Source organism: Scomber japonicus, chromosome 9 (genome assembly GCF_027409825.1).
Source record: "Scomber japonicus isolate fScoJap1 chromosome 9, fScoJap1.pri, whole genome shotgun sequence".
Lineage (NCBI taxonomy): Eukaryota > Metazoa > Chordata > Actinopteri > Scombriformes > Scombridae > Scomber > Scomber japonicus.
This window is the reverse complement of record NC_070586.1, coordinates 24,188,642-24,201,963: the sequence shown is the minus strand read 5'-3', so window position 1 is coordinate 24,201,963 and position 13,322 is coordinate 24,188,642. Positions and strand designations below refer to the sequence as shown.

The 13,322-nt window shown below is 43.0% G+C and overlaps 1 protein-coding gene across 1 annotated transcript in view; it reads right to left on the bottom strand.

Annotated features, from left to right (window-relative positions):
- Positions 1-13,322, bottom strand: part of LOC128364938 (versican core protein-like) — a 41,453-nt gene that overhangs the window by 1,555 nt on the left and 26,576 nt on the right. Inside the window, exons 7-10 of the mRNA XM_053325555.1 lie at positions 3,610-3,723; positions 3,358-3,471; positions 1,578-1,736; positions 1,237-1,319 (exon numbers count right to left, since the gene is read on the bottom strand). Of these exons, the coding sequence (XP_053181530.1) occupies positions 1,237-1,319; positions 1,578-1,736; positions 3,358-3,471; positions 3,610-3,723 (470 nt within the window). The remainder of the gene's footprint in view (positions 1-1,236; positions 1,320-1,577; positions 1,737-3,357; positions 3,472-3,609; positions 3,724-13,322) is intronic.

The following is a 13,322-nucleotide window of genomic DNA, read 5'->3' as shown; positions in this document are numbered from 1 at the left end:
CATGCAACTCTGCAGGCAGATGCACAGATGTACTGGTCATTTACACATTTATACAGTGTACACACAGCTGTAGTGCTGTGGGGCATTCAGCATGCAAGTGATGCTACCTGCAGTCTTTCAGCGCATTCTAGGTTCAAACAGTCTCTTCAAAGCTGTGACCCCCCCCACTTTACCAATCATGCCCCGGGGCTCTGCTACTCTATTATTATGGTTAACATACACACACACTGACTTCCTGCTCAGCTCAGCTCAAGTTAACAAATGGGTAACTCATCATCTGCACAGCAGGCCTGCATCCTCCTTAAAATAATCAAACAAACTTTGATCGCACACACACACTCACACACAAAGATATTCCTGCTGAAGTGCCTGTCTGTTAATACTAATGAACTTTCTTTAAAATATAAAAATTGTTTATAGACTTATTTATTATATTTAAATCACCTGGGGCTGACCACCCACCCAGACCCCTTGGACTGCTTCTAGTCATTTTTTTGTCTTTCTGCTGCTAGACACAGGTGCTGTCCATCTGTTTGTCTGCCTGCCTGGTGGCCCTTCCCCCGGGTGGCTGCCTGTTGGCTGGGCCTCCTGATGCATGTGGGGGTTGAATAGGGACCATACCTGTCTACGCCTGCCAGGCTCCCTGCACACAACGTCACTCACACCCTCATCTCCCCTCAATCTCTCAGCTAAGGAAGGGTCTCCACAGGCGGCCTGTGCTTATCTTTTAGCCTCCAGGCTGTCTCTATGCTTCCCCTGTCTCTGGTCCTGGAGGATTATCTTTGAAGTGAGGACATCAGTCTGTACAGCACAGATGCTCACAGTAATTAGACATTTTCCTGTCTAGTGAGAGGGATCTTCAGCAGCTTCAACCACAACAACAAATGCTTCCATTTGTGTGCAGCTTTATATATATTGCATTTATGAGCAGTGTGCATTTCTCTCCCTTGCTTAATTTTTAATAGTGGATTGTGATCTTCTTGCTTTTGTCAGGCTGGGCTCACTCTGAATAAAAGTATTGAATGATGCTTTATGCCATATTCATCATCAGATTTACTACCAGAGCAGTCACCCACCAGGGTGTAGCGGTATGAGGCAGAGGAGAATACGTCATGAGAAAATCACCACTGCCCCTGAAATGACTGTATCTGCCATCGGCATCACTTCCAAATATTTACACTGTCTCTGTGCCATGTTTGTTGAGAAAAAAATATGTGAGGGAGCAACCTATCTTACCATGGGGCTGCCGTCAGTCCAGCGGAAGTCGCTGTCAAACATCTTATCATTTAGGCCAATCCACTGGTAGTCCTGTCCAAGACCTGCCATACAAGGTAGAGTGAAACACAGTAGATTACATTTCACTGCAGCTATATGTCCTTATTAGGACTGTTCGGTTAAAGAAATAGAAGAGGAAAGAGAGATAGCAAATTGCATTTTTAATGCCTGAACCAGACTTCCTGCATGTGTGTATTTGGTGTGGCTTTAAAGAAAATCTCATACTGTTTAAATCTTATGCAGTTTTTAAAGACTGGAACATGTTTTCTATCAGTTATCTTCAACTACAATGTTTAACTTACGATTGACAAACAGTTGCTCCTCATGGGAGACGATGCTGGTGAGGTGAGCCCCCTGTATGCGACACTCTCTCTCAGCTGTGTCCCAATTTCTTCTGTTAGGAAAATACTTGTAGCAATGGCCCTGAAATTTATGCCAGCCATAGTCACATGTTTCCGTATCTGATGGGAAAAAATGCATGATGGAATGAGGCATATAGAACATTTGACAGATGAAGAGACATGAAATGCATTAACATTTTCATACATTGAACAGCTACTTCCATCCATGTATCTATTAACCTCACAACATTATAGTAAAATCCATGACATCATCTAATCTACTGTGTCTACTCTTCACACCTGAGTATATTGACCCCTGAGGCCTGCTGTTATCTGCAACTACTGTCTCTAATCATGATGAAAGGGGAACAATGAGATGGGTTAGTAGAAGCCCTACCATCAGCACCAGAAGAGGACAAGGAGGCAAAATAAAAAGGTTAAGTGCCAGTTACTATCTAAAGTGACTGGAAAAGGTATTATTACTATAATCAAGCAGATGTTTTTTACAACATACTTCACAGGTATTATCAATGAAAAACCAGAGAGTTAAATTAAATTACAATTCAAAATTACAGTTAGGCTCATAGGTAAAGGAATTGAGAATGAGCCATGCAGACTTTAATACATCAAATTTATGTAAAACTGGCTTGCGCTGAGGTTAGATCTTCAAATGGGTACCCATTCTGCATAATTTGAACAAAGATTAGAGGTTTTTTCAGTCACATGTTGATAACACCCTCATCTTTCCCCTACTGATGATGTGTGTATGTACTGTGCATCCAAACATATACTGCAACAACTTAGTTTACTGTCTGTCCCACCCAGCTTCAGAACACTAACATACAAAAACAGAGGCAGGACCTTCCCTGGGTTGTTCCTCTTCAAGTTACTTTTACACCCTTTCTCCTGGCAAGGCTTTCTCAGACAGCAGCTGCGTCTGAGTACACAATTTGGGTGTGATTCACTGAAGGGATCCTGACGAAATTTAGGGTGTAGACAGATGAAAGTAAAGTGCAATTAGGAAAATAAAATAAAAATTTGAGGAATGGAAGCTTTAGCATAAGTGTATTCCATTTCTGAAATGCCATCTGTAGATTAGTTTAGCTTCTCAGTAAGTAGCCTTCCAAGGAATTTCAGAGTAATTTCTAGTCTAATTGTCCTACATGACTATACAAAGAAGTGACTTTAAGTCTAGCATACCTTCAGTGTATTCTAAAAGAACTGTCTGAGATATGGTACACTGTATATGTGTCATGGTCTGAAAGCATGGGGAAAGCGGGAGGGTGCTTGAGGTTACCCGTCAGAAACAATGGAACTTCAGGCAACACTAAAAAGAGACTGCAAAAAGTCACTGTGGTGATGAGATAAAGATGGTGTTTATGACTCAGCTAATGTCTGGGAGACACCTGAATATAATACTCTGTTGCATGCATTTAGATTAAATTGTATTTTTGTGATCTGTCACAAATTTGAATGACTCATTATTTATTTTTTGGCTTACTTCCCCAGGGTTCAGGTGAGTGATTACATTGTCTAAATATACTATCAAATGAAAGACCTGCCCAAAATATTACAATTGAAAGAATATCAGGTCAGCTAGATTAAGCAGGGTTGAGACAGTTTAGATGGATGATTGGAAGCAGTTACAATAGTAATGAAATGAAAGGCTTTCATTAAACTGAAACTGAATAGTCAGAGGGAGGTTTATGGAGAGATTCCATTAAATTAAACACAAACTTACCCTCCTCACAGTACAGCCCAGAGTAGCTAGGGAGGCACACACAAGAGAAGGAAGCCAGCCCATCCACACATGTACCTCCATTGCGGCAGGGGTTCGAATGGCACTCATCAATATCTACATGAGAAAAAGATAATGAATTACAGATGACATCCAAAAAAATCATAATCCGTTAACACTTTAAATGATGCGTCTTGGGTGAAATTTAAAGCTGTGAGATATGATTAGAGGAAATCTTGAGGGACAGTATTCTACCTGTTTCACAGTGATCACCGCTGTAACCAGGAGCACAGCTACATTTAAGAATGCTGCCAGTCTTGTAGCAAGATCCTCCATTCAGACAAATGTTCTCTGCACAGGAGTTAAGTCCTGTTGAGAAAAGAAATTAAAATAACATTGTGTTAAAATGAAATTTACTCTGAGCTTATACATTTTGTTGTATTTCAATGGAAGCCATTTGAAACGTACCTGGAATGTCAACAGTCTCGCCAACAACAAGTCCTGTATCAGGTAGGGCAGTTGGGTTCATTGGTGGTTCTCCTCCAGTGTGAGGTGGAGGTGCAGTTAATTTACTTTCTACTTGCTCATCCTTGTAAGAGAAAGATGACGGAGTAGGGGCTGCCGATGCAACTGTCACTAGCTGGCTTTGTACTTCAGCTGGTGTCACTGTTGTGAAATCTGTAGTACCCACAACTCCCATTGTGGGTTTTTCAGTATGTGGAGCGATATCACTCCCAACTTTCTCTTCCCCAGAGGTGCTATCAACACTAGCAGATTCCATTCCTGAAGCTGTGGTAGCATCTACCTTGAATACAGTCTGGATTTCATCTGCAGTCAGAGACTGTTTATCCATACCATCAGTCTTTGGTTTCTTTGTGGTCATCAACTCTCCAGACCCACTCTCAGAGCTGACAGACAAACTCTCAGAACTGATGGATCCACTTCCAGACTCAGTGCTAAAGACAGAGGGAGACTTTGTCGTGGCAGACAGAAACTCAGTGGTTCTGTTGTCAACCTCATCACCATCCAGCTTAACCATGGTCGCTGTGGTCAGGTTTTCCTCTGAGCTGCTGTTGCTTTCTGAACCTATATCAAGACTAGAGGAGGAAGCTGCACTGATGGGAGTAGAGGAAGAGGTCATGACAGTGATAGCTTCTGCTACTACAGGTGCCCTTTCTTCTGAGTCAAAAGGCTGACTGTCTGATGTTTGAAAAACAGCAGGTGGTGTCGTAGGGAACACTGCTATCTCTGTCAGTGCTGTTGTTTCTTTTTTTTGTGGCTCTGACTGCACCATGCTGGGGTCCACACTATCATAATCGGGGGTCTCATCATCTATAGAAGGTATTATTTGTACATCTGTCTCTGGATATGGTTCAATCTTTCCACCTCCCGAAACCTGTTCAATAGTGGGTTCAACTGTGGCAAGGACAGTTGTTGATTCTGTAATCTGACTTGTTTCATAACTTGCAAACATAGGACTGGTTGAGTTCAGTGATCCATCCTGAGGAGAAAGATCAGTGTGAGGGTGATGTGTTAGTGCAATCTCTGACCTGGCTTGTTCCAGTGATTGGTGGGAAGCTGTTGGGTCTTGTTGAGGGGAAAATGTTGTGACAAATTGGACCATAACATCAGAATGTGATGGTGGTGATGTTGAAAGGACATCTAAAGTAGGGTTAAAGGAAATACGTTCAGCTGGTATTGAGGTGACCACTACCTTAGTCTCAGAGTCTGTAGTGATTTCAACAGCAGGTGTAAAACCTGTAGGTTGAAGTGTGCTTGTAGGAGTCTTTTTTGTTGGGGGTGAAAGAGGGGAAGTTGTTTCATCTGGGCTTTGTTCAATTGGAGTTACTACACTATGTTCAACATGCTGAATTAACTCTTCAGTTGACACCATTGGGCTGGTTGTGACCAACACAGTTCTGTCAGAGGAGATGTCAGTGTGGGGATGATGAGTGAACGTGATCTCAGACCTGGCCTGTTGGAAGGATCCCTCAGGGGGTGTTGTATCTGGTTCTGGGACAAAAGTGGTGACAAACTCGACAATCACATCTGGCTTTGAAGTGCCAGACACTGTGGATGTAGAAACATGTTTATCTGTAGATATGTAAAAGATGCGATCCTTTGTGCTCTCTTCATGTGATGTGGTTGTTGCTCCATCGGTGGGCGGTGGAGCTGTTTCTGACATTGAGGCATTCTCTACACCTGTGGTAATCTCATTTGTTTCAGTTTCATCTTCTTGGGTCATGGGGGTGGGTTTCTCTGTGCTGAACAGAGAGATTACTGGACTGGCTGGAGTCTTTTCACTCTGAGATGTCACTGTCTTCATTGATACAGTTGTGGTGTCTGAAATCTCGTTTCCAGAGCCTTCCACACCTGCCACACCTGCCACACTTGCCACAGACCATTTCTCAGTGCTGTGGGAAGGAGATAATGTTGTTGTAGATAGCATTTGGTCAAATGTCATTGTACTGTGCAGAGGAGCACCTGTCAGTGTCACAGGCTCTGTGTGATCACCTGATTTATCCTTCTCAGTAACATCAGAAAATGGTGTGACAGTTGGCTTCTTAGTGCTGTTAAGACTGGAAGCAGCACGTGATATTGCTTTTTCAGACTCCCTTGTGCCAGGTTCAAGTGAGGTAACTGAGAGAGTTTCTGGTCCAGCCTGCACTGTTGAAGCTGACAGCTTTTGATCATTTAAGGTGTACATGTCAGTAACATCAGGCACAAAAGTGACAGATGGTTTCACTGTACTACCGAAAGAAGAGGATGCAATTGTTTCTGATGTTACATGCTCCGCTGTGGCAGTTACAGGTGAGGTTGGTGACATTGGGGGTTGGTCATCTGAAATCTCTTTGTCCATATTGTCTGTGCCAGGGGAAATTGTTGGTCTCTCAGTGCTAAACAGTGAAGAGGCTGTAGATGTTATTTTTTCAGATGCTGTCGAACCATCCACAGAGGTTGCTAAAATGTTCTCTGCAGTAGTTTCAGAGCTCAAAGTGGAGGTTTCCACTGCAGAGCCTTCATCAGAGTCATAATCACCTGATGATTCATCATATGATGCTTTACTGGTTGGTTTCACTGTGCCATGTTCAGTGGGCACTGGTGTGTCTGGTGTGACAGTGACTGAAGGTACACTGGTTTGTGTGGAAGTCAGTGAACCTAAGGTTTCATCTGTCATGTCATGACTTGTGGTTGTGATAGCTGTGGGTGATGAGGTTGGGGATTTTTCTTTCTCAACTGTGCTGACCATATACTCACTTGACACTGAGGTGATTGAGCTTGTGTCGGATGTTTCAGTTAAAGTTTGAGAAGGCAAAGATGAGGACATAGCAATCTCAGTGACAGACTCAGTGAAAGACTCAGTAACATTATCAGCAGTATCCTCGCTTGATAAATCCTCCAAAAGCTCAGGAGTTGGTTTGGTATGAATATCAACAGTGAAAACTGTATATAGTGTTGTTTTGTCAGAGATTGACATTTTCAATGTTGTTGAAGCTGGGGTGGCCTGTGGCAATGATGTAACTGTCTTTTCACTGGATGTCTGTACAGTAGAAACAACATCCATAGGTGATGGTTTAGAAGTGGACAGTGAATATTCAGAAGATGTTGGGACTAATGATAAATCAGTAGCTGATAATGCATGTACAGTCAGGGGTGTAGGAGTGAAGAAGGTGGTACTATCGGTCCCAGAGCCCTCTGGTTCTTCTGTTAGCTGCAAATGTGGTGACATTGTAACTGCTGTGACACCTCCAGCTTCCTCTGTCTGAATAGTTGGATAGAATGGAGAAGAGGGAATTATGGACACAGTATCTGCATCAATGATAGTATCATCTTTGGTGATAAGCTCAGGAGTTGGACTGCCTTCCCTGACACTGTCTGTTACTGCAGAGAACAGCTCGTCTTCATCTTTTGCATCCTCTGTAAATATGATGGTTGTGCTGGTTGATGGTTTAGACACATGTAGGACCATGGTAGGTGACTGCTCTGTAAGGTCACTCTTGGCTTGGCTGCTACTGGGAGTAATGATCACAACCTGTTGGTCAGTTACACTATGATATATAATGGAGGGAATAGGGGTGGACATAGGTGTGAATCCATCTTGCTTAGATTCACTGCTGGAGCTTACTGTGGTGAAATCACTTGTATTGTGATCACTAACTGAACCTCCAACTGTATGAGTGGAGATAGTTGTATAAGCCTGTGTTGTGTGCTCAGTCATGATCATTTCATCTTTACTAGTGCTAGAAACTTGAGGCTCTATCCCTTCAGATGCGATGGGGGCTTCTGTACCTGGAATAATTTCACCCTCCAGTGAGGAAACTTGCTCCTCAGTGGTTGATGTGATTGAGACAAACGTTTCGGTTTCACCTGTTGCCTCTCCAAACGTGAACATCTCTGTCGTTTGGTCGCCAGAACTCTCTCCCTCTGGAGTTGGACTTAGTGTTGATTGATCAGATTTTGGAATATCAGATGTTCTACTATCATGTGATACTGTTGTTGTTTTGGGCTTCTCTGTGCTGAACAAGGATGAGGCTGTAATCGTTGTACTATCAGGAGATGTACTTTCATGAGATGCTGCTGTTACTGTTGGCGTCTTTGTGCTGAACAGTGAAGATACTGTTGAATCTACTTTAATCAGCACATCAGTGGTATGGTCACCTAAACCATCCTCTTCTATATACACTGAGGTTGTACCTGCTGAGGGAGCAGTACTACTCATAGGTGACTCTGCTAGCTTTTCAGACACTCCTGTGGAGGAAGAAGTTGAACTATGCATTTCAGGAGACATTGCTGTTGGCTTGTCAGTGCTGTAAAGCGAAGAAGCAGCAGTGCTAGTAGGTTCTTGTGTAACAACATTGTCAGTGGACTTAACTGGTGTTTGGTCATTTGAGTTCTGAGTGAATTGTTTTGTAGCTGTTGCAGTGGTGGGCATTACTGGAGATCTTGTAATTGGCACAGATGTAGCTGACCCGTCAAAAAATTCAGTACCTGAATCCTCATCCTCAGTTGTTGAATCATCTGTGGAGACCCCACTTCCCTGCTCAGTGATGTAAATCTCAGTACTTGTTATATGTGGAGATTGGGTTGATGACAGAAATTCCTTGGTATACTGTGTGCTGGACTGAGCCAATATGTTAGATGTGCTCTCTGCCTCCGCTATTTCAGTCTCATCTGTGGCCACAGAGAATTCATCTTGGGGTTTTGTAGTAGTCTCAATCCCTGCACCAGATCCATCAGGACTTGGTTCCAAATCATCGTCATCAGGTAAACCACCAGAGCTCTCTAATTCAATGTAAGGAGATGTTTCCTCTGAGGTTAATGGTGTGACACCAGGGATTTCCATGGGTTGAGAGGTTTCAAGCGTATAGGGACTTGTTCTAACAGTTGTAAATTCTTTATCACTTGAACGTTCTTCCTCAACAAATGTGGATGTGTCTGATGGTCTAAATGTGGTTGTTGCTAAAGTTTTTTGTTCCACAATGGATTGCTCAGTTGCTTTTGGTGTTTTTAGGGGAGATTCATCTGTAGATAGTGATGTGTCATCTCCTGACCACTCTTCTTCAGTAAAATCACCACTTCCTGACACAGACGCTGTCATTACATCAATTGTTGCAGCTGTGCTGGAGGAGACAAAGGATTTTGTAGCATCTGTGGACTTTTCTGTTATGAATTGTAATGAGGATTGGGTTGATGATTCAACACCTGTGTGTGATGTGCTCCGAGTTTCAGATATCTGACTTTCATCTGTGGATACAGGGATAGGGGATTTGCGTTTGTCACTGCTGTAGATAGAAGAAGTTAGGGTTACATGGGATTCTAAGACGTCAATTTCAGGTGATGCTGTTGTCAGAAGTGGCTTTTCCGTGCTAAACATTGAAGACACTGTAGAAGCTCTGTTTGCTGTTTCTTTTTTGTGAACCTCTGCAGCACTGTCGTCATCTTCATCTGGCAATGCTGTTGGCTTCTCAGTACTAAATAAAGAGGAAGCTGTAGGAAATTCAATCTCTTTGCTGGGCATCTCAGTTGTCTCTGCTATGGTCACTGAGGAGACAGTGGTTGCTACAATAAGTGACTCTTCAGTGTAGTCTAAAGTGTGGTCACCAGAGCTCTCTTTGCCAGTGTCAATGAATAATGATGATGTTTCAGGTTTCATTGTTGATCCACTGAAGGAGGGAATGGACTCTACCATTATTGGTTCATGGGTAATATCTTCATCAGAGAAGGGGGTAACTGATGGTCCCCCTGAGTGTGAGGTTATTTTAGTCTCATCTGTGCCCAGACTTTCTGTTCTTTGAGTTGGTATTGCTGATGGTACCTCAGTGCTGAATAGAGAATATGCACCTGTAACAGAAGAGGTTGGAGTGAACATTTCAGGGGTTTGGTCACCTGAACCATCTTCATCTCCTGGGGTGAGAACAGAGCCTCCCTCTGTCGTACCAGTCATTGGAGTTATTGAGGTTGTTTCTGTCTGACCTGTGACAGCACTGTCGTTTTCCTCAGTTAGCAGTGCTGTTGTTTTTTCTGTGCTAAACAATGAGGAAGCTGTAGGAGATGAAGGGCCTTTGCTGAACATCTCGGTTGTTTGTTCACCTGAACTCTCTTCATCTGCTGTTGGTAAAGCAGAACTTATTGATGCATCTCCAGTCTTACCAGTGGTCTGTTCTGTCTGAACTGTGACAACAGTGTCTTTATCCACAACTGGCAGTGCTGTTGTTTTTTCTGTGCTAAACAATGATGATGCTGCGGATGATACAGTGTCTTTGGTGGACATCTCAGTTGTTTGTTCACCTGAGCTATCATCATCTGTTGTTGGGAAAGTAGAGCTCTCTCTGTCAGTTGACGTAAAGAGTGATGATGTTTCAGGTTTAATAGTTGAACCACTGAATGAAGGAATGGACTCTACCATTGTAGTTTCACTGCTAATAACTTCACCATCAATGTATAGATCAGGAGTTGGCGTAAAAGCAGTCAAAAAAGTAGACATTGTTATTGAGCTTGTCAGAATCATATCAGACATGGGAGAAGCTGATAGTTCTCCTGATGGTGATGGAGTTTTAGTCTCATCTGTGTCCAGACTTTCTGTTGTTTCTGGTGAAATTGCTGATGGTACCTCAGTACTGAACAGAGATGTACCTCTGACAGAAGCAGTCGATGTGAACATGTCAGGGGTTTGGTCACCTGAACCATATTCATCTCCTGAGGTAAGAACAGAGTCTCCCTCTGTTGTACCAGTCATTGGAGTTATTGAGGGTTTTTCTGTCTGAACTGTGACAGCACTGTCTTTTTCCTCAGCTGGCAGTGCTATTGTTTTTTCTGTGCTAAACAATGATGAAGCTGTGGGTAATACAATGTCTTTGGTGAACATCTCAGTTGTTTGTTCACCTGAGCTCTCTTCATCTGTTGTTCTTAAAGCAGAACTCACTTTGTCAGTGAAGAGTGATGATGTTTCGGGTTTCACAGTTGAACCACTGAATGAAGGAATGGACTCTACCATTGTAGTTTCACTGCTAATAACTTCACCATCATTGTATAGATCAGGAGTTGGAGTAGCAGAAGTCAAACTTGGAGACACTGTTATTGAGCTTGTCACGACTAAATCGGAGATGGGGGAAATTGATGGTTCTCCTGAGGGTGATAGAGTTTTAGTCTCATCTGTGTCCAGACTTTCTGTCGTTTCTGGTGAAATTGCTGATGGTACCTCAGTACTGAACAGAGATGTACCTCTGACAGAAGCAGTCGATGTGAACATGTCAGGGGTTTGGTCACCTGAACCATATTCATCTCCTGGGGTAAGAACAGAGCCTCCCTCTGGCGTACCAGTCATTGGAGTTATTGAGGATGTTTCTGTCTGAACTGTGACAGCCCTGTCTTTTTCCTCAGCTGGCAGTGCTGTTGTTTTCTCTGTGCTAAACATTGAGGAAGCTGTAGGAGATGAAGGGCTTTTGCTGAACACCACAGTTGTTTGTTCACCTGAACGCTCTTCATCTGTTGTTGGGAAAGCAGAACTTGTCTCTGGTGCTACTGATGCCTCCCCAGACTGGTCTGTTGTCTGTTTTACCTGAATTGTGACAACAGTGTCTTTATCCACAACTGGTAGTGCTGTTGTTTTTTCTGTGCTAAACAATGATGAAGCTGTGGGTGATACAATGTCTTTGGTGGACATCTCAGTTGTTTTTTCACCTGAGCTCTCTTCATCTGTTGTTGTTAAAGCAGAACTCACTTTGTCAGTGAAGAGTGATGATGTTTCAGGTTTCATAGTTGATGCACTGAAAGAAGGAATCGATTCTGCCATTACAAGTTCACTGCTAATAACTTCACTATCATTATCTAGATCCGTAGTTGGAGTAACAGAAGTCAAACTTGGAAACATTGTTATTGAGCTTGTCATGACCATATCAGAGATGGGAGAAACTGATGGTTCTCCTGAGGGTGATGGACTTTTAGTCTCATGTTTGTCCGGACTTTTTGTCGTTTCTGGTGAAATTGCTGATGATACCTCAGTACTGAACCGAGCAGATGGACCTGTGACAGAAGCAGTTGATGTGAACATGTCAGGGCTTTGGTCACCTGAGCCATCTCCATCTGATGGAGTAAGAACAGAACTTTCCTCTGTCTTATCTGAAGTAGTAGAAACTGATGGCGTTTCTGTCTGACCTGTGGCAGCACTGTCTTCATCTTCATCTGGCAATGCTGTTGGCTTCTCAGTGCTAAATAAAGAGGAAGCTGTAGGAAATTCAGTCTCTTTGCTGGACATCTCAGTTGTCTCTGCTATGGTCATTGAGGAGACAGTGGTTGCTACAATAAGTGACTCTTCAGTGTAGTCTAAAGTGTGGTCACCAGAGCTCTCTTTGCCAGTGTCAATCAATAATGATGATGTTTCAGATTTCATTGTTGATCCACTGAAGGAAGGAATGGACTCTACCATTATTGGTTCATAGGTAATATCTTCATCAGAGAAGGGGGTAACTGATGGTCCTCCTGAGTGTGAGGTTATTTTAGTTTCATCTGTGCCCAGATTTTCTGTTGGTTGAGTTGGCATTGCTGATGGTACCTCAGTGCTGAATAGAGAATATGCACCTGTAACAGAAGCAGTTGATGTGAACATGTCAGGGCTTTGGTCACCTGAGCCATCTCCATCTGATGGAGTAAGAACAGAACTTTCCTCTGTCTTATCTGAAGTAGTAGAAACTGATGGCGTTTCTGTCTGACCTGTGGCAGCACTGTCTTCATCTTCATCTGGCAATGCTGTTGGCTTCTCAGTGCTAAATAAAGAGGAAGCTGTAGGAAATTCAGTCTCTTTGCTGGACATCTCAGTTGTCTCTGCTATGGTCATTGAGGAGACAGTGGTTGCTACAATAAGTGACTCTTCAGTGTAGTCTAAAGTGTGGTCACCAGAGCTCTCTTTGCCAGTGTCAATGAATAATGATGATGTTTCAGATTTCATTGTTGATCCACTGAAGGAAGGAATGGACTCTACCATTATTGGTTCATAGGTAATATCTTCATCAGAGAAGGGGGTAACTGATGGTCCTCTTGAGTGTGAGGTTATTTTAGTTTCATCTGTGCCCAGATTTTCTGTTGGTTGAGTTGGCATTGCTGATGGTACCTCAGTGCTGAATAGAGAATATGCACCTGTAACAGAAGCAGTTGATGTGAACATGTCAGGGCTTTGGTCACCTGAGCCATCTCCATCTGATGGAGTAAGAACAGAACTTTCCTCTGTCTTATCTGAAGTAGTAGAAACTGATGGTGTTTCTGTCGGACCTGTGGCTGCACTGTCTTTTTCCTCAGCTGGCAGTACTGTTGGTTTTTCTGTGCTAAACAATGAGGAAGCTGTAGGAGATGAAGGGCTTTTGCTGAACACCACAGTTGTTTGTTCACCTGAACTCTCTTCATCTGTTGTTGGAAAAGCAGAACTTGTCTCTGGTGCTACGGATGCCTCCCCAGACTGGTCTGTTGTCTGTTCT